The sequence below is a fragment of the Alosa pseudoharengus genome, unplaced genomic scaffold, assembly GCF_046254945.1.
Source record: "Alosa pseudoharengus isolate Yale_2024_CS ecotype anadromous, Long Island Sound unplaced genomic scaffold, YU_APseudo_1.1 YU_APseudo_1.1_scf_9, whole genome shotgun sequence".
In the NCBI taxonomy this organism is placed as follows: domain Eukaryota; kingdom Metazoa; phylum Chordata; class Actinopteri; order Clupeiformes; family Clupeidae; genus Alosa; species Alosa pseudoharengus.
In genome coordinates this window covers 19080766-19101280 of record NW_027468881.1, presented here as the reverse complement: position 1 = coordinate 19101280, position 20515 = coordinate 19080766, and the positions used below count along the sequence as shown (strand labels likewise).

Sequence of the window (20515 nt, the reverse complement as noted above, 5' to 3'; positions counted from 1 at the left end):
TAATCAGAATGTGTCCAGCTGACACAATTTTTACACTTTTGTTCTAGTTAATCGTTTCTTGTAAAACCTACACATTGAAATCACATCGTATTACATAAAAAAATCATGTTGAATGAAGATAATACCTTCATATTTATGTAATACCAATGTATTGTGTAATGCAAAAGTAATTTTATCATGTCAATAGTAATAGATTGTAAAAGGTACTTCTAACTTCATTTATTAATGCTAAAAAAATAAACTCTTAAAGTTTTATGTCCCTATAGTAACAGAACAGTGTGTTTTAACTGTTTTTTTTTTCTTTCTAGAATTGCAGACATCTGTTATACATCTTTTTACTGAAAAGAGTCAAGTCAGTTTAGTAGTCAATTTTTATTGAAAGCAACATGAAATACACAGTATTGTTTTTTATCCAGCAATTGACAAATGGAAAAAAGTGCAGCAAACATCACAGGGAAAGGAGAAAGATAGAGGAGTGAGAGAGGAAGAGGAGAGAGAGAAGTGAGAGAGGGAGAGGGGGAGAGAGGGAGAGAGAAGGGGGAAGAGAGAGAGGGAGAGAAGAGAAAGAAAGTGAGAGATCAGGCCTGAAGACTGATGGACCAGATTCAAAGATGACTGACCAAAAGGTGACATTTCTAGTTCCTAAAATAAAGATAATTAATAATTAATAATAATAAAAAACATCCACAAAAAGATTTCATGACCCGTGGTCACTCAGCCATTGATAGTCCTTTCAGGTTTCAACATAGTAAAAACAGTATTTCTTTTTCAAAAAATAAAAATGGAAAGTCATTCACTGAAACAGGTTGTTCTTTAACCAACCTTTGGAGTTTGCCTTCATCCAGCTCCATGAAGATTTTTTACAATGCCTCAAAGGTGTATCTAAGCACGGGCAGGTACATGAGGTTATCAACTCCGACATCATCAGTGACAGCTAACGGCCATGTAGATCTGTCAAAAACTTTATTCCTTGGAGTACGACCCCAGTGTCCTCATGTTCTCTCAGGACATAAACCTCAACAGTTGTCTTCAACTTCATCCATGACCTGAATTAGGCAGACAAATGCACATAACAGTAAGAAAATGAGACCCTCTAACAAAGCCCTATTGAGAAATGAATGTGAAAAATAGACATGTTCATGTACATACCACATATTCCTGCACAAAGTTTTCAGGATCTTCCCCCGTGTAGATACAGAGTCCCTTCAGGAGACACTCGGCCAGCATCTATATCACACTGAAATAAAAACATTATTGATTAGCACATTAATCCAAGTTTCATTTAAGTCAGCCACTGTTGTAAACGACCATATGATAAAAAGAAACAAAAAGTTAGACGAATACAATAGATAGATACTTTATTCTTCCCGAGATCATCACAAATTTTAGGATGTGATGAATAATAGAATAATAATAGAACAATATGTGAAGAAGTATCAATATCAACATGATCAAAAATATTAGCCTCTGTAAGGTTTGCATGATTAAAACTCTGCATTACTCACATCAGTAATTTGCTTAATCATTGCTTGGAGACAGGAACTTGGATTGAAGTGGGACAATTGTGATTCTTTTGAAATTCCGTGTTGATCTGAAATAAGATTAGCAGGAAGAAAATTAGTTTCATACGACAGTGCCAGACAAAACATACGCATACTGCACCACACATCTGGCATAACAGGCATTTATTGGTGTATAAGACATTCATTTTATCAACAGTAAATTCATAAATAAATAAAAGATCAAACTTCAGTGACTTCAAACAGTAACATCACTACATCTTAGACTCAGTAACAAAAAAGTTGTATGCGTACACTGTACTGCCTGTTTTTTTGCCTGCACAAACAAATCAAAATATTTATATTTCATATTTTCATCATATGGGGAGACAACTTCCTAGGGATAAACGTTTTTGGATGCTATAATGTAACTTTGCAAATGGCTTTTTGTCCACGTGGCTATGCTAGCTTGCTTTTAGGCAGCCATTTGCTGGCAACACACTTGGCGCACACAGGCTAACAGGCTTTTCACTCACATACAACTTATTATGCTTCAAACGTGATCAAATTAATGGACTGTACCAAACCAACCCCAATTTAGCTTTACTATGATTTATGTATTTTTCCAACCGCCCAACAGATGCAGCTAACTGGTTGGTTAGGCTAACGTTAACTTGGTAGAAAGAAACGGACCAAAAAATAATACAAAGACATCAAGGGTCAACTTTGCAACGCTGTAATACTGTAAGAAAACAGCTAGGAGATTTATTGTCTAATATAACATGATCGATCATAAGGTTGATAAACTTACCCTTCAGTAGGCTAATTCGATTTGCCATTCTCTCTTCCACTTCAGTCACTGATGATAGATATCCAAACTTTAACGGTCAAACCATGCTTCAAAAACTTCTTCTTCTACTACTATGTATTTTTTTTAATGACACATTACAGCCACCTGCTGCTCTGGAGTATGTCTGAACTTAAAATTTTCACTTTCGATCAACACAAGAAAAATGTCTACATCCAGCATTCAAAATTATCTCTTGAAATCTACTTAATTAAAACACGTTTGCAAGCGGAACATAAAACAATCATGTTGCATATATCAAATTAATTTGTGTCAAATCAAAGACCCCCTATTTCCATTTTTTTCAGTGTATTCTTAGTCATGCTTTCCATTCCATTTTGCACCTAATTTGACAAATCTGGACTGCAGACAGGCCATCCTAGCACCTGGACTCTTCCTCTATGGAGAAATACTATTTAAATATGTGCAGAATTCATTTTGCCATTGTTTTCCTGAAGTATTCAAGGTCGTCCCTGGAAAATACATTGCCTGGATGGCAGTATATGTTGCTCATAACCTGTATACATCATTCAGAATTGATTGTGCTTTGCCAAATGTGCAAGATGCCCATGCTGTAGGCATTAATGCTCCTCCACACCGTCATAGATGTTGGGTCTCGAATTGAGCACTAAGACAAGTTGGATAGGTTGGATACTTGGATAGGCCCTCTCCTCTTTAGCCCAGATGAGTCCATGATTTCCAAAAAGAATGGCAAACTTTGATTGGTCTAACCACAGGACCTTTTTCCACGTTACCTCAGTCCATTTTAAACAAGCTCAGGCCCAGATAAGAGGGTGGTATTTTCTGTATCATGTCTCAATACAATTTTAGCTGTTACAGTTTTGGCTGCAGTTTTCGAATTGAGTATCAAACTGGGCACATAGACAATGGTTATCAGAGGTTTTCCTGAGCCCATACAATGACAGGTCTGGAAACAGGTCTGGTGTCCAAAAGGTCCAAAGGTCCAAAAGACCACGGCCAAAAGAGGTCCAAAAGACCACAGCCATCCAATTTGTTTTTCAGCTATTTCCCTTATTTGCAAAGATTTCTCTGGATTCTCTGAATGTTTTAATATATTATGTCCTGTAGATGATGAACTCCCTAAATACATCACAATTTCATGTTAAGAAGCATTAAAAAGACATTGTTTCATCATTTCTGCACACAGGTTTACCCAGAGTGATAAATACCCCTACATCTTTACTTCTAAGAGACCCTGCCTCTCTGGGATCCTCTTTTTCATACCCAATCGTGTTCCCAGTTCACTAATTAGTTGTGAAACATTCTTCCTTTTGTTTTCTTTATCATTACACAACTTTTCCAGCATTTTGTTACTTCCGTCCCAACTTTTTTTGAAACATGTTGCTGGTATCAAATTCAAAATGAACATATATTTTCCATGAAATAGTCAATTTTGTCATTTTCAACATTTGATATGTTGTCAGAGTCCTTTTTGCAACTAAATATGAGTTTAAGAGATTTGCAGATTATTACTTTCTGTTTTTATTCCCATTTTACAAAACGTCCCAACTTTTTCTGTTTTGGGGTTGTAGAAATTGATAAGGTAAAAAATCATAACTACCAAATTAGACAGCCACAGTTCCTTTATACTCACCCATACCATTATACCGACCCATTCTGATAAATACAACATGTGAATAAAAGCCAAACCCTGCTGTGTCACCTTTCAGACTGTGGGTCTCTGTCTGAAGAATGAAAAGAGAGAGAGAGGAGAAAGGTGAAAGCAAGTCACAGTGTGCAGAATTGAGTCAATGGCCAACGTTTTTAGAAATGGATAAGGTAAAAAATCATAACTACCAAATTACACAGCCACCGTTCCTTTATACTCACCCATACCATTATACCGACCCATTCTGATAAATACAACATGTAAATAAAAGCCAAACCCTGCTGTGTCACCTTTCAGACTGTGGGTCTCTGTCTGAAGAATGAAAAGAGAGAGAGAGGAGAAAGGTGAAAGCAAGTCACAGTGTGAAGAATTGAGTCAATGGCCAATGGGTGCTGATGTCCCCAGTAGACTCAGCTGCTGAGCTGCTGAAAGCCACAGGAAAACCTGGAGGAAGAGAATGGACAAGGCAGCAGCAGCAGCAGCAGCAGCAGCAGCAAACAACTGCCCGTCCAGCTGTGTCTCAACTGGGAGGGAGAGGTGTGCAGGGAGTGTAGGGTTGTTTGTGTGTGCATTTGTGTGTGTGTGTGTGTGTGTGTGTGTGTGTGTGTGTGTTTTTGTGTGTGTGTGTGTGCATGTGCGTGTGTGTGTGTGTGTGTGTGTGTGTGTGTGTGTGTGTGTGTGTGTGTGTGCGTGCATGTGCGTGTGTGTTTGCATGTGTCTGTGCCTATGCATGTGTGTGTGTGTGTGTGTGTGTGTGTGTGTGTGTGTGTGTGCGTGTGCCTGTGCGCGTGTGTGTGTGTGTGTGTCAGAGGAGGGGAGGTAGCTGGAGTGTGTATGAGGTGGGGGAAGGTTTCTGACCTACCACTGGGACTTAATAAGCTGAGGTTGTAGCTTAGCCTCACCTGAGACCCAATGACTTGTACCTGGTCGCTGTCCGTGGTACTGAAACAGAGGCTTGTGGTGCTGAAACACACAAGAATCTAGTGAGTAGATATAATCGGCACCGAAGATGAGCTACATGGAAGACAAGCTGGTTGTCAGTCTTAGTTTAGACTTGTTCTATTATATTTTTACTCCAACATGATATGGTGGTCTATGATAATTATCTGATCTGGCATTGGATCAGATAGCTTTGTTTTGACATGTGAAACATGTAAAAAAATGTTGGAGTAATGAATAATATTCAGTAGCTATGGTCCAGTAGTTCATTAAAACAGCTTGGACTCATCTTAGGGACATGTGGTCAGCTGCTCTCCATGGTCCTGAAACAGCTCAAACTCAGATCCAGAATGGGTTGGTGAGATATGCTGTAAAATGAGTTGCTATTCTTGCCCCTGATCCGCAATATATGTAAGGGTCTCACATAATTCTATCTACGATTATGGTACAATGAATATTATATTACATTACATTACATTACATTACATTACATTTGGCTGACGCATTTTTAGCCAAAGCGACTAACAAAATGGTAAACAGTTTACGTTTTAAAGCAATTCTCAACAATTTAGGACAATTTAAAAAACGTAGAGTACAGTAAGAATAAGTGCATCAGTGAGTGCTGTTTTTTACAGTTACGTGTCAGTTCAAGACGGCTGGCAAGTGCTAGGATCAGCAAGACTAGTTGTAAGTGGTGCTTATGAGAGATGTTCTCTAAAGAGCTGGGTCTTCAGGAGTTTTTTGAAAATGGAGAGGGATGTCCCTGCCCTTGTAGGAACTGGCAGTGTGTTTCACCAACGAGGAACAACAGATGAGAAAAGTTTGGATTGGCCTGAGCGTGGTAGAGCTAGACGTTGTTCGTCTGAGGAGCGCAGCGGTCTGGTAGCGTATGTCTGTATTAGGGCATTCAAGTAGGCGGGAGCAGAACCAGAGACTACTTTGTAGGCAAGCGTTAGAGCCTTGAATTTGATGCGGGCCGCCATAGGTAGCCAGTGTAGCTGGATGAGCAGCGGGGTAACATGTGCCCTTTTGGGTTGGTTGTAGACCAGGCGCGCCGCCGCGTTCTGAATCATCTGAAGGGGTTTCACTGTTGCCTGAACCAGAAGTTGGGTAGCATCTTGAGTCAAGTAAGTCCTGATTTTCCGTATGTTGTAGAGTGCGAAACGGCATGACCGGGCGACTGAGGCGACATGATCTGAGAAGGTTAGTTGGTTGTCGAGAACAACTCGATTTCTTGCAGTCCTGGTAGGTGAAACAGAAAGGAAGTCAAATTTGATGTTGATGTCGTGCTGTATGGTAGGTTTAGCTGGGAGATCCAGCAGTTCAGTCTTTGAGAGGTTCAGCTGGAGGTGGTGTGCCTTCATCCATGTATCTATGTCTGAGAGGCAATCCGAGATCCGTACTGAAACCAAGGGGTCATCAGGTGGAAAGGACAGATAGAGCTGTGTGTCGTCTGCATAGCAGTGGTATGAGAAGCCATGCGAACCCAAGGAGGTGGTGTAGATATCTATTGCATGGTATGATATCAGCCATGACTGAAGTCCTACTTTCAAATAAGCTTTTGTGAAATACATGTGATATGTTCTTGGCCACCCTGTGTAATGTATGGGGTTATGTTACTCTTTTGTTGAACACACCGTCCCGTGTTTTAACTTTTATACTATTATGTTGGCAGCCATCCATCAGGGACTCCACCTGACTTTTAAAAGGCCCTCTTTATGTCCCAGTTGGGCTCCCGTACCTCAACATGAATGCAGTCACTGGGGTGTAAAATCACACCTGCCTGCTGGCGTGTAGAATTCCCGTGTAGTCTCCCCCGCTGGTGACTGCCCTGATGTCTGAGACTGGCAGGTTCGTTATTGGGGTCTCAGGTTGAGAGGAGGTGTCCATCGCCTGTGTGCTGTCAGGTCGTCGGGTTCTCCTGTGATCACACAGCTGATGCCCGTGCTGTCACCGGGAATCCCGTCTCCACGTGGACGTGTGATCACCTGAGCGTTTGTGTTTGACAAGACACTTGACAGTCAAGTGGCATGTGCTGTGCCTGCATGACTAGATTAAGACACTAAAGGTGATTAAGTTGGGTGAGAGTCAGTTTCAAATGGTATGTGATTGATGAATGGATCTGATAGTGTTTCTTTGGATTGAGTTCTGACCTGTTTCAATGTCTTCTATTGTTGGCAGGTAAAAGAAAATGGTGATGTCAACAGGGCAAATACATTGCATGGATGGAGGCAGTAAGCAAGAAGTACTTGGAGATAATCAGGTTAACTGTCAACCATAAAGCTAGCAGATTTCCTTCATATAGTTTGGCTGAATTGATCTCTCTCTCTCTCTCTCTCTCTCTCTCTCTCTCTCTCACACAGACACACACACACACACACACACACACATATACTGTACACACACACACATACACACACACACACATATACACACACACACACACACACACACACATACACACACACACACACACACACACACACACACACACACACACACACACACACACAAATTCTCTGTCTCTCTTCATTTTTCTCTGTTTTTCTCTCTCTCTCAAATTGCCTCAGGCGCCACACAGGATGCAATCAGAGATATTGGACGGCAGGTTAAGACTCAAGAAACGCAAAGGTTTTAGAGGTTGAGGTTTTAATTTATTTTTCTCTGTGCAGTGTTGTTCTGTCTCTGATTCTCTGATTTATTTTAACACAGTATCTCTCATGTTGTCATGGTTTAACCTCCTCCTGTTGCTCTCTTGCCTGCTTTTGTTTCTTCTCCTTTCTCCCTCTTCCATTTCCCCCATTTCCATTCTTCACTCCATCTCTGTCTCTGACTCTCCCCTTTTCCCTTCCCTCTCCTTTATCCTTCATTCTCTCTTTTTTTATTTCCTCTTTTCCCTACCTCTTTGTCTGCCTTCTTTATTTTCTCCTGGTCTTTCTACCCCATCCATCTTTAGCTCTCTCTCTCTCTCTCACTCTATTTCCTTCTCTCTTTAACTTCCTCCACCTCCCCTAAAGAGAGTCACCATCTGAATCCTAAAGACGGCATTTATGTTCACACCAGCTCTTAGTCAAGGCCTCTGAAGCTCTGAGAGACCCCTGGGTGCCAAGGTGTGGGTGCCGTACCCGCATCTGTGAGGGGGTGTAATGGCGACGGGGGGTAGGGGGTGGTGAGACTAGGCCACGTTTCCAACCCAGCGTGGGGTCCCCTGTAGCCTGTGTCCAGGGCGTCTGCACACGTCCTCCCCTGCTAAGTCCACATTAGCGGCCCGTAATAACCTCCTGGCATTCGGCCGCAGGTGAACAGGAAGCAGAGGCGAGCTGCTCAGCGAGGGGTCCAAGAACACAAACAATGGGCCGTGCGCTGAGCATGGAGGATAATTAAATTCATGGAGTCTCAGTGGCTGCACTGACCGCCACACTACTGCCGACACTCTGCAGAAACCTTGCCTGGGGGGGCCAAAACAGGGCCAGATCAGGGCCAGAACGGGGTGGGGGTGGGGCAGCACATGCTGTGTTCAGCCTCCTCTCAGGTTGTGAGGAGACTGTGAAAGTGGTCCTTCCACTCTTATCCATGCAGGTCATTTGCATGTGTGTGCGCGATTTCCCGTGTGCATGTAGGTGTTTTAATGCATCAGTGTGGATTATGAGGTCATAAGGTTTTTAAACGCGTTTCTGAAATTCATGAGAATCACACTTGGAAACAAAATGTGTGAAACTGTGTGCTGTATATGTGGCCTATTACCACAGAAAAATACTATAGAATAGCAATAAACCTGTCACTGATCTTTATTTTGCACGCACACTCTCATGCGCACATACATACACAAAGACACACACACAGACACACACACACACAATATTTTTTCTCTTTTGGATTGTCAGATTAGCTAGTGATAATAGCAAGTACACAATCACACAGAGGATGAAGGGAGAGAGAGAGAGAGAGAGAGAGAGAGAGAGAGAGAGAGAGTTTGTTGGACCGTCACAGAAGTGAGTGAAGATAATTCAGATCTTATTATCTGTCATTGCACAGTCGTACGAATATTGAATTTTATGACAAATGTTCTGTATTATTGCCCTATATATGAACCCCATTTATTTGGAGAAAGGCATCCAGTTGTTTATTTTTTTATTTTACGTAATTCGTCTAATACAGTTTTATGATGCGACTTGGCTTGACTGGGCTTGGCCAGATTGGTTTTGGGGCAATGGAGGCTCAGAATTTCCGCAAAGTAATTTGATAGAATCAGAAAATACAATATTAAAACAACTGCATAACTCAAACTTTGACAGGCTACAGGACATGGACCCATATAGAACTATTCGATGCAAAATAGCCGTAGGCAGCTGTGTGAGAGAGGAGATGAGGGCGCCTGTGCCACTAATCAATCGAGTGAACTGTGAAGCTTCGCGCAGTGCCATCTGCAGCATGTGAAAGAATGCGAAAGAGGGGAGGAGTTCCCGTCTCTTTACTTTCCCAACGGTCCAGTGCAAAAAGAGAGCTTTCTCTGCTCAATACTGTGAAGCGCAAAATAGAGCATCCACAGTTACAGCCGCTCGACCAGTCAGAAACCCATCGCTTTCCCGAGAGCTTCCAGACCGGAGAGAGAGATCGGAAAGGTTGCAACCCAGTTTAAACCCCAGTGCGCTCGAACTGCATTGGAAAAAGTAGTCAGCCTCTTCGTTCTCTCTCCGTTCCGCAGTGTTACCTCTTCGTAACCGCACTTGGCCGGAAGTGGCACATCTTGGCATCTGCCGTCGGGACCCCGAGCAGGTCAAGCTGTACGAGGTGGACAGCAGCTCCTCCAGCACCCCATCACCCATGGAGGGAGACGTGACGGACAAGCAGGAGGACAGTGCCTCCGTGTGCGAGTTTGACCCAATCACGGGGAATATCCCCGCCACCAAAGTGGAGATCTCAGTCTCTTGCAGGTATTTACTTGTTTTAACATATTTGTACCACCAAATGTACCGTACTAATGTGATCTGAAGCAATCTATAAGTGATGTAGCATATGCTACATCATATGCTACATCACTTATAGTTTAATAGATATGGTTTAATATATATGGTTTATCTATTCAATTGATTTCCAAAGCCCGCTGGTGCCATTGACGGGTCCTTATTGACTTGTGACTGCAGGCTACTGTGCGTCTGGAAGTTCATAGTCATCATATATGGCAAAAGCTAGTACGGGAATGACCGCTCTTTTCATGGTAACTTACATTAACAGAAAACTTTTGTAACCTGGGCTATTCGCAGAGCGGCGCACAGAATCGTCGACTGGGTGTGGAACCAGCTGAAAGGCTTGTAGTTGCAACATGCGGCAGAGGGGTTCCGTCTTTTTTCCAAAAGAAGTTCCCACCTTGTACTTATACCGGGTTAGTGTCTGATGGGCTGAGCCCTGCAGCCTACATAGCGATTAATAACAGCTCTCTAAACTTCACCTGCATTTCTCACGCATGTTTCTGACAGCCCAGTAACTGCGTGTGGGGACATGTTTAGTCAAAAACACAGATGTTGTGTTGTCCGTGTGGTGCTTGACGCTGTGTGTTTGATTGAAGACATATGGCCGCTTTCTCCCTGAGCTAAACACACTGCAGGGGATACTGTGACAAACCCACTTCTGAGAGATGGGTCTCTTTGATGGTATTCATTAGCCGGGACATGAGTTGACGGCCACGTCCCTCGACTCATTGAATATACATCGCCCGGCTGCCGCTGAGCGGACTCAGTTCGTCATATTTCATGCCTTCTCCTTTCTTTAAAGATGTTGGCCTTGGGGAGTGTCCCTTTTTTATTTGCCACTTTCCACGATATTAAATGCTAATTTTGTTGTTTTGATTTTTTAGTGCCAGTATCTTCACTGAACCCTGCCTAATTTGTCTGATTTTAAAATTACATAAACCTATAAATATGTGCACCATATTGCAGAAATATCTTCAGATTGTAAGATAAAGTTATCTTTCCCATATTCTTTATTGCCACCACACCGGTTAAATCCTCCTAGTAATTGAACTCTGATGAGGTGCATTTGGTATGTTTAAAAATCTCTTGCGCTGGTGAATAGACACTCTACATAAAATTCTTACTGCTGCTTTCCAATTTCATCTTAATGTCGGTAAGATAGCCGGTAGCCCACAAGAACCTTTTCTTAATGAATGTAATTTGTTTGCTTGTCAGAGTACACAACAAAACCCCACGGTGATCTTTCTGCACACATAGCAATTACCTGTATACTTGTTTTTACCTTATCACATACAGACTGGGTGTTTATGTTTTGCTATACTGTCTCTGTTCAACGATCTATGCATCTTAATTAGTTTTGTCCCTGCAAACAATCTTCATCAAAGATATTTTTTTCAATCATCCCCAGTATTTACACTAAAAAAGTTGCTGCTATGCTGCCATCCCGAAGCAAACTCTGGGATATTTCTAATATGGTGCTGATTGAATTATTGCAATGTTCAGAATGAATGGGCCAAGCACATCGTTCAGCATCAGACCACAGCCCTTAAAATCTCATTTTCTTCCACTGTTTGAGCAGCTTATGTTCAATGACAGAGATAACTGTGGAAAGAAATGGAATAGCTGTGTAATTCTCAAAATAAATAAATAAATAATCTTGACTCAAAAAATGGGAAATTTGTAAATATAAATGGTGGGGCCCATTTCGTCCTGTCAAAATATATCCCTGAGGGTAAATTCTCGAGTGAGAAAAGCAAGCAAATGATGGCTGAGATGGAAAGCATCTTCCTCCTGCAATCGAATTCCTAGCTTTTGCCCTCCTGCGCGTACATGAGAAGAGGAGGGGAGGAGAGGAGAGGGGAGGAGACGAGAGTTCGGCTCCGTGCCAGGAGAGGTATCAGTGCCACAATTTGCCGTGGGTAATTGATTTGGTAAGGCTGAGAGGCGCTATGGATTGCCTCAAAGATGAAATCGAATTGGTGTGTGTGTGTGTGTGTGTGTGTGTGCGTGTGTGTGTGTGTGTGTGCGTGCATGTGTGTCACTCCCTTTCCTTTGCCCAATTCTCATAACCCAGTGTTGTTATTGGACAGAAAGAGAAGTGTGAAGTGTGCGGTGGTGGTGGGGGCGCTGGGAGCAGATAACCTCTTATCAAAATAAGACCTTCCTGTACCTGTGTGATAGGGATTGTTCCTCTGATTGGACTTCTCTTGTGTGATTGTGTTTCTTGTGTGTCTGTGAGTTTGGGTCTCCGTGTGTGTATTAGTGCATATGAGTTTGTGCCTGTGCATGCGTGTGTGTGTGTGGTTGCAGATTCGTGTAATCTGCCCTCTTCCTACGCGTTGCTTCTTCGCGACACCAACAGAATCATGTCCATGTGGATCTGGAAGGCCACCCATCTGCGAACCCCTCCCCACCCCCCCCCACACACACACACACATACACACTCGGCCCAGCTGTGAGGGAGGACGTTATCTGGCGCAGCCCTGGGTGCGGGTAGTAAACGGCGTTCGTCTGTTCGTCGGGCCTGAGGTGAATAGTTGAAAAGTTTCCAGCAGCCCACAGCTTCCAGCCCGCAACCCTGACGACAGCAATGCAGCAGCAGGACACACCTGGCCAGGCCGTGACGCGAATCACAAGCCTGCATTACAATAAGCGATAGCGATCTCACCCCAGTGTCCATTAATGTTCCCCTCACACAAGTCTGGCTTATAAGATGAGTTTTGGAGTGGCCGGACGGGGATGTTGGAGAATGGCCCTGAGGTCCAGATTAATGATGGTTCTCCTCCTCTTCCTTCCCCTCTCTTTCTCTCCTTTCCTCTCTTTTCCTGTCTTCCCTCCCTTCTCCTTTCCTTCTCTCCTCTCTAATCCTCTCCTCCTTTCTTCTCCTTCCCTTCTTTTCGCTCCCATTTTCCCTCTCCTCTTCTTCTCCTCTCCTCGCCCTCTGTTCTCCTCCCTCCCTCTCCTCTCTATTCCTCTCTTCTCTTCTCCTCTCCTCCTCTTCTATCTTCTCTTCATTCCACTCCTCCTCCTCTTTGCGATGGGGCATGTTGTGTTCTTGTCATGATGCCACTGAGACCGCAAGAGCAGCGTGGTGCAAATGCCATCACTGGCCCTGAGGAGAGACTTGCGTGATTTGGCCCCCTCCAAACGGCCCGTTGGAGGCCTTTGATTTATGTCCCTCTCGTTCTTTCTCATTCTGTATCTCCTTATCTCGTTCACTCTTTCTGTCACTCAATCATTCTCTCTCTCACTATCTCGCTCTCTCTCTGACTCTCACTGTCTTACTCAATCACATTCTCTCTCTCTCTCTCTCTCTCTCTTTCTCTCCCCTGCATCTCTCCCTCACTCCTCTCCATGTCCAATGAAAGATTAACACACATCCCATTACATATGGCCTCCCACAGCCCCTGTGGCTCCAGACGGCCTCATAGCTAGTCACAGTGTGATCAGGCAGCTCAAAGAAAACATGGAATAAATGAATACATTCCAGTGCGGATGGTGACATTTGGAGTTCAGATTGGCCTGCCCCAGATGCGTGTTTGCATTGCTGCTGGATGGGGTAATGAGAAGGGAAACTGAATCCTGGGGGATGCTTCAAATCCATCAGGCCTCCCATTTAAAGTGACATTAGAGAAGCGGAAAAAAGGACAAGACTAAAGAAATCCTAGAAATCCATACTGCATACTGAATTTGTATTGTCTCTTTTTTTTTTTTCGCTGGAAGGCTCAAGGCCACACCTAACCCCCCTCTGTTCTAGCAGGGCTTTATTGTTTCAGGGTGGATTCAAAGCCAATGTGCTTTTAGAGTGACAGGGAACAACATGAACTGTTTACAGAGAGCAGACTCTGGATCTATTTTGTCCCCTGATCCTGACCTTGCAGCAGTGGCCCAAAGTGGCCCCTAAACTCAGTGATAGAACCGGCAGGCAGACAGATCCAGCCCCAGTGGGGTCTGTTCCTGATCCAACCCAAACAGCATCATTCAGAACATTCAGAGTCCCTTTACCTACTGTGCAGAGTCATATTGTTTAAAGTGTCATTTGGTCACTTGGTGTCTATGAAGGTGCTTGAATGTGTTTTGAATATGTATTTAGGGTGTTTTAAGTTAATAGTAACAGCCACACCCTTGTAGCTGGTTGATATGTTGTTGCTGGAATATTTCCTGACATATTTTACTCATCTTTCTTGATTTCTTTCTACACCTGATACGTGTATCTGGGCAACTAGGCAGCTTACATGATGTCACCCATAATCTCCTTTCTACGAAATTCTCCTTCCTTTCGGCTTCAGTTTTGGGCAGATGTGTCCCCTTGGGTCAACCTTAACACATTTCCTACCTCGCTTTATTACCATTGTCACTGTTTCCTTTACATTTACACTGACTCAATTTAGCAGATGCTTTTATCCAAAGATACTTACATGTAAGTTTATCCAAAGATACTTACATGTAAATAAAGTTAAGCTTTCACATGCTGTTTCATTTGGGCGAAGGCCTTGACTTCTTGTAAAGTGTTTCAAGATTGATTGTTTATGACAGTGTATAAATAAATAATCAGTACTGAAACATGTCATGTGTTAATTCATGGCCAGTCATAAAATGACTGCATACTGTACATGTAAGTTTGAGCAAATTGGCATCTGTAGTACATTTACATGTAAGTGTCACAGGATGTTACTCTGATGTGGGATGACATGTTTCTTTAAGTTAGTGAAATGCAGGTGTGTAGGATATTCCAAGTCTGGGCCATATTCTTATTAGTCTGGGTCAAATTTATTTGTGTGTGTGTCTACTTTGTGTGAGCTACAGTACCACTGCCCCTGCCGTCAATGTAAGCCAATATTCAACAGCTGCTGGCGGCCATGACCAGCTGAGCTATCGGCCTCTGCCTCCACCTCTGTATCTGGACGAGCTTCACACCCATTCACAGACACACACACACCGTTTCAATCGACAGATAAATGTCAACAGGCAACCCACCGGCCACGCGAGCGGCAATGATCGGTTGTCTCCAGGGGGGGCTGTTCCAGGACCTGTTGGATCATAGGGGACAATCATGGAGGAATAAAGGGTAAAACAATGCCTCCAGAGATCGAATCTCAAAGGGCTGACCTGCAATGAGATGATATTTGCCTCAGATAATAGATGTCAAAGCAATTGAGGTCCAAGGGAGAGATAGGGATTCAGAACTGGAATTTCGACATATTCTTTTCTCAGTCTTCTAGAATGTGCTTGGCCATGTAGGCAGTCAGGCTTAGAGATCTTCAAACTCATTCTCCTGTCAAATGGTTTATTATATCTCACCGTTGCAAACCAGAATATAATATGGTCCTTTTAAGGCACAAACTAATCAGATAGCCTACAGCAGTGCAGTAGCAAACTAAACTCTGAATGAGATTAATACTGAAGTTAAGGTATGGTAGTATTGAAGTTCGAAGCAGCACCCAATTTTTTACCACCTCATTTTTGAATGACCCAGATTTTTGGACAGCATAGTAATTTGTAGATCTGAACATACCTTTTTATGGATTAGGAGTTTTGCTCGAGATGCCCACTACACTGTTAGTGGGCATCTAAAGGAGTATGGTTAAATGCTAACTTTGTCTGGGCTGAAGTGCTATGATTATGACTGTAGAGAAACTACAAAATAACAATTCTTGACACTCAGAAACATTTAAAGGTACACTATGCAGGTTAGGCATTTTTGGCTACTGTGGGGATCCCTCTAGTGTCGCAATATTTATATTTGTATTATGTATATTTGCTGTTGTAAATAGCAAATTTCTCATGACCCCCCTATACACAGTGAAAATGCTTTTGTTGCGATGGCGAAGGATTAACAACAGGCAAAAACTATCTCCAAAGAGCTATATCTACTGCCAAGGTACTGTAATATTTCACAATTCTCGTGAGATTTGTTGAACCACCATGTTGCACGGCTGATTTGCGGTAGCGACTTGCTATAGTCTACTGTATGCCAAGAGGGTAGGCGAACGTTCGGAAAGAGTAGACACTATGGGTGGCTCTGAGGCTAGAAATCGATCACTTCTAGCTAGCATTCCATTGACCCCCATTCATTTTGGCGTCCCTTTGACATCAAATAAATAACATTACATCTGAAGCATTTTAAGTCTTTATATGAACCTTTTCTATTTTTGGAGAAATACAACATTGTGTGGTGACTGGCGTCATTACCTCGTAACTCACTTTACCGTTGAGTAAAAAACCTTTTTCCGAAAACAATGCTATCATGATGTAATGAGCATGCGACTTAGCGTCGCACAGGAGCAAAGTAACCATATTCTCTCGATAAGAAACTCGGGGGGGGAAAGTCCACGGGTAAGATATTTAGGAAAGCATCAAACAATTAAAGGTGCGATTTGTAGGATTGTTACCGAACGTTCTGTAGGCCAAAATCAAAACACTGGTGAACGTTCTCAAGACTACCAGACGCGAGCCTCTTCTGGGTTGCCAGATTTAATGAAGACTTAGCTAACGTAAGTTGTTGACCTGCATCTGCTTTAACGTTTCTTCAACCATGACCCAGCTGCACATACGGAAACAGTGAAAACAAAAAATACCTCTCTAACCAATGTAACATATTTAGCTGAAGTTAGCGATGCAGATGAAGTTTAGCCTATGCTACCTGTTGTGGAGAAATATGGCCAGCTCTGCGTCAGACTTGATATTCTTCGTTTGACAAAGACGTCACCATCTCAGGAAGCTCCTCCGATGTCCACTTAATTTGTTTCTTGTTTTAATTTTGGAAATTGTCCTGCCTCTCGTAGGCGTTCATGACTACAACTGACAGCTGTTGACAGTTGGCCTTTGCTAATTTGGCAACCCAAATAGGAGGACGCGCTAGCCCATTATTAATACGCTATTCTAGAATTAATCGTTCAAAACATAAACGAAAATTCCAAGAGATTCCGCCCCGTAACTCATTTTTTTTCATGGGTTTTACGGGGTTTTACGGGTTAGAGTAATGTTGTCAAATAAGCCATTACTTCAAATTCATCGTGTTTCCTTACTCTCTGACAACATATTGTGATCATTTTTGGAATGGTTACAGTTTATTTTCCATTATTTCCTACATACTGGACCTTTAAGTGATGTTTTTGGCTCTAAGTCAGAAAAAATCCCCACCAAAAGCTGCACTCAAACTGGCAGCACTCTGCAAGTTATCAATTTTCTTGGCACGGCTACCAGACGAGTTACTGTGTTTCTATCCGTCACATGTTTCTCACTCTCCTGGACTGAGGATGCATGAGAACCGGGGTCGACCAACAGGAAATAGGTTCAAATTGGCTTCACTCGTCTTGTTCGAAGTCTATGGGATGGCTGTGTCCATATCTTTTACTGTCTATGGTCTATGTGGTATAGCTATGCTAGGTGAATGATTTGCCTATTACAAGTTCGTTTACCATCAAATTGGCTTCGTAAAGGTTATATTAAGGTGAAAATCAAAGTGTAAAAAATCTAATGTACCTTTAATTCCAATCTCTGAGAGACTGATTCTTTCTCTATAATTCCTCCAATTCTGGTTTAAACATAGCTATGACGCAATGTGTATGGGCGCTATGAGTCTGTCGCTCCAGTAAATGGGCTCTGGAGCATAGGTTGGAGATTCAGATAGAAGCTGGAGCCTGCATGAGTAGTCGAGAGGCAATTAATTATTTATGTGGATGCCAGAAAACCATGAGGGAGCCCTAGATATCTGCTAAAATGGGCCGTTTTATTCTCCAGCCTATTTACAGGGTTGTAAATGTGCTTGTAAAATAACATCTGACCATTTTCCTAACAAACCAAAGTTGCATACCTTCTATGTCAACATCAGAGAACAAGATAAAATACTCCTTAATCCACTCTATGACCCCTTTAAAGGAATACGCCACCCCTAGGTGAAATTGGGTCACTCCCCGCAGTCCCTAGAGTTGGATGAGTGAGCCAAAGCGTTTTATAGCCGACCCAGCCATTGTCCTAATCTAGAAACGGCCCGGTTAGCTTTAGCTTAGCGTAGTCGCTGTAATCCGGCGATTCCAGCTAGCCGTTGCAAAAGTGAATCAAATAACTCAAGATTTTTTATAATTATTTCTCGTAACCTATACATTCACATCGAGTACAAATATCAATGCAAATTAACACAAAGGGATTTACTAGACCAATTTAGATTTGGAACTATTTTCGGGCATAGCACCGGCAAAGCACCGCTGCCAGGCGCAAAGACATCACGCAGCCCACCATCGATGGCAGTATTTTATCCCACTCTGCACAGCACAAACACTCCATTTCAGTCGGCATGGGTTGGCACACTCCACACTCACACCACCTGTTCGTGTTTGCTCTCGTTCTCTCATCCGACTCGCTTTGACTAGTCGCAACGTCCTCTCTTCCCAGATACAAAGCTCGCAACTCCTCTTCAGTGAACTCAGGTTCGAAAAGGTAGGGTCTTGGATCTTGGTAGTCGAAGTCATCATCTTCATCTATCGTGTAATCTTCCATATTCATCGCCATTAGAACTCTTAGAGAAAGCCCACCTGTCAGTGTCAGCCTAGTAGCAGAGAACTTGGTATTTACGCTGGTGTATTGCCGGAAGTTGAGGGTTTTCATATGCTGCGTGATGTCTTTGCGCCTGGCAGCGGTGCTTTGCCGGTGCTATGCCCGAAAATAGTTCCAAATCTAAATTGGTCTAGTAAATCCCTTCGTGTTAATTTGCATTGATATTTGTACTCGATGTGAATGTATAGGTTACGAGAAATAATTATAAAAAATCTTGAGTTATTTGATTCACTTTTGCAACGACATGCTAGCTGGAATCGCCGGATTACAGCGACTACGCTAAGTTAAAGCTAACCGGGCCGTTTCTAGATTAGGACAATGGCTGGGTTGGCTATAAAATGCTTTGGCTCACTCATCCAACTGTAGGGACTGCGGGGACTGACCCAATTTCACCTAGGGGTGGCGTATTCCTTTAAATGTATCTATGTAGTTTCCTGTAATCCTGTAATGTAGTTTCAGGTATTGGTGACTCTAGAGCTCCCCCTAGAACCCTGAAGGGTGTACCGTCACACCGGTTGAACGTTTTAAAGAATATCTGGGTTCATTGAATTTCAACATAGAATTTCAGAGCCTTGAATTGTTGGGGGATTGATTGTGAAATACTGGATATGTTTGAAAGATGTTACTGTACTATACTGTTTGTACTGCCATTTGTTGTCAGACATTGTTACAGTATAAACAAAACAAAAGCTTTTACAGCATTCTACAAAGGACGAAATGTACAGAAATGTTTTGTGAAACATAGGAAATCTCCCTTGGGCAGAGCTGTGCACCACTGTAAGCCAGATTTACTCTATAATGTGGCTAAATATTTCTACATTTCCGACATTCCTGTCAGGCCACATATGTATATTCTTGACAGATTATAACAACTTGTTAGGACAAGTAATTCAACACTTTTGCAAGTAATGACTCATAAGATAAAATATAAGGCCTATTTGTTTTATGTGATAGGACTATTCAGCATGCAACCAGTATAGTGCATTTTGACCAACATGACATTAGCAATTGAATATTTAAAAAACAACAGATATTTATACCAATCAGCATGGATATACCAATGCATTTGCTGTTTGATCAAGATTTGGAGAAATTGCCTTATGATGTTTGCTCAATATTGTACGAAATTGCTTTATTAATTGTATGATGTGCACTGCCCTTGTGATAAGATGATTCATTTTGCATAATGAGTCAAGCAATGATGTTAAAACTAATTTTTTTGGGGGGAAGGACCATTCAACAGATAACCTGTATAATGTATTTTTACCAACATGAGTCGGTGACTGTAAAGTGACTGTAATGTAAAGTTTCTCTCAAATAACAACACCTGATGGATTATGTTCACATTGCATAGTATATAAACTCTATATATTTCTGCCGTGTTTCCTCCAGAGGTATATATTAAAGTCTCGATCCCAGCTCAGTATAGCAGGACTCAGTGTAATTATACAGTTTAGGACAGGTTTTTGATAGCGTCTGAGAAAAGAACTGAAAAGAAAAGATGGTCTGTTGAACTTATCTTGGCACAGTAATCAGCCGCTCTGTTGTCAATACTGTCTGGTTATAATGACAGATCTGGAAACATGGGCATTGCTGCCTGATGATTATCATATGTACCATCCATTGAAGGAAAGGGAGGCCATTCCCATGAATAGCAGACATTTGCAAGAATTGCAAAAATCATTTTAAGCATACTTAAACACATATTTCTATGTCTGTCTTGTTACTGCAGATGTAACCCTACTCACTTTATCAATTCTGTGAAGATTCTTGGTGGTTGAACCCCGTTATGTTTGCCTATGCTTTAAAACTGCATCCGTGAGCCAGTGAGTTGGGCTTTGAAGGCTGTCTTTGGCCTGAGGACATATCTGTTAGAGAGATGCAGAATCACAGAGAGGTTGTCCATTTTTTCTTTGCTGCTAAATTTTTAAGTAACCATGACGAGACACAGGGGGCAAAAATCAGTTTGCTATTCTTTGGGAGAATCTTGCTGGTGGTGGTATTGGTGTTTGGTGTTTGGTGTGTGTGTGTGTGTGTGTGTGTGTGTGTGTGTGTGTGTGTGGATGTTTGAATT

At 42.3% G+C, this 20515-nt stretch overlaps 1 protein-coding gene and 1 long non-coding RNA gene across 3 annotated transcripts in view; one reads left to right on the top strand and one right to left on the bottom strand.

The window, feature by feature from the left end:
* Positions 1 to 357: 357 nt before the first annotated feature.
* On the bottom strand, positions 358 to 2546 carry LOC143114336 (uncharacterized). Of its 2 annotated transcripts, XR_012984894.1 has the most exons (5): positions 2311 to 2546; positions 1506 to 1591; positions 1150 to 1237; positions 823 to 1046; positions 358 to 642 (listed from the first exon to the last, which is right to left on the bottom strand). It is a non-coding gene; the product is annotated as an uncharacterized LOC143114336 (long non-coding RNA). The 2 variants fall into 2 exon arrangements; XR_012984893.1 differs by having other exon boundaries at positions 358 to 1046; positions 2311 to 2523.
* A 7193-nt stretch (positions 2547 to 9739) lies between these two features.
* The window catches only part of cpne5a (copine Va), a 101604-nt gene continuing 90828 nt past the window's right edge, over positions 9740 to 20515 (top strand). The window contains exon 1 of the mRNA XM_076276851.1: positions 9740 to 9849. Within this exon, the coding sequence (XP_076132966.1) occupies positions 9740 to 9849 (110 nt within the window). The remainder of the gene's footprint in view (positions 9850 to 20515) is intronic.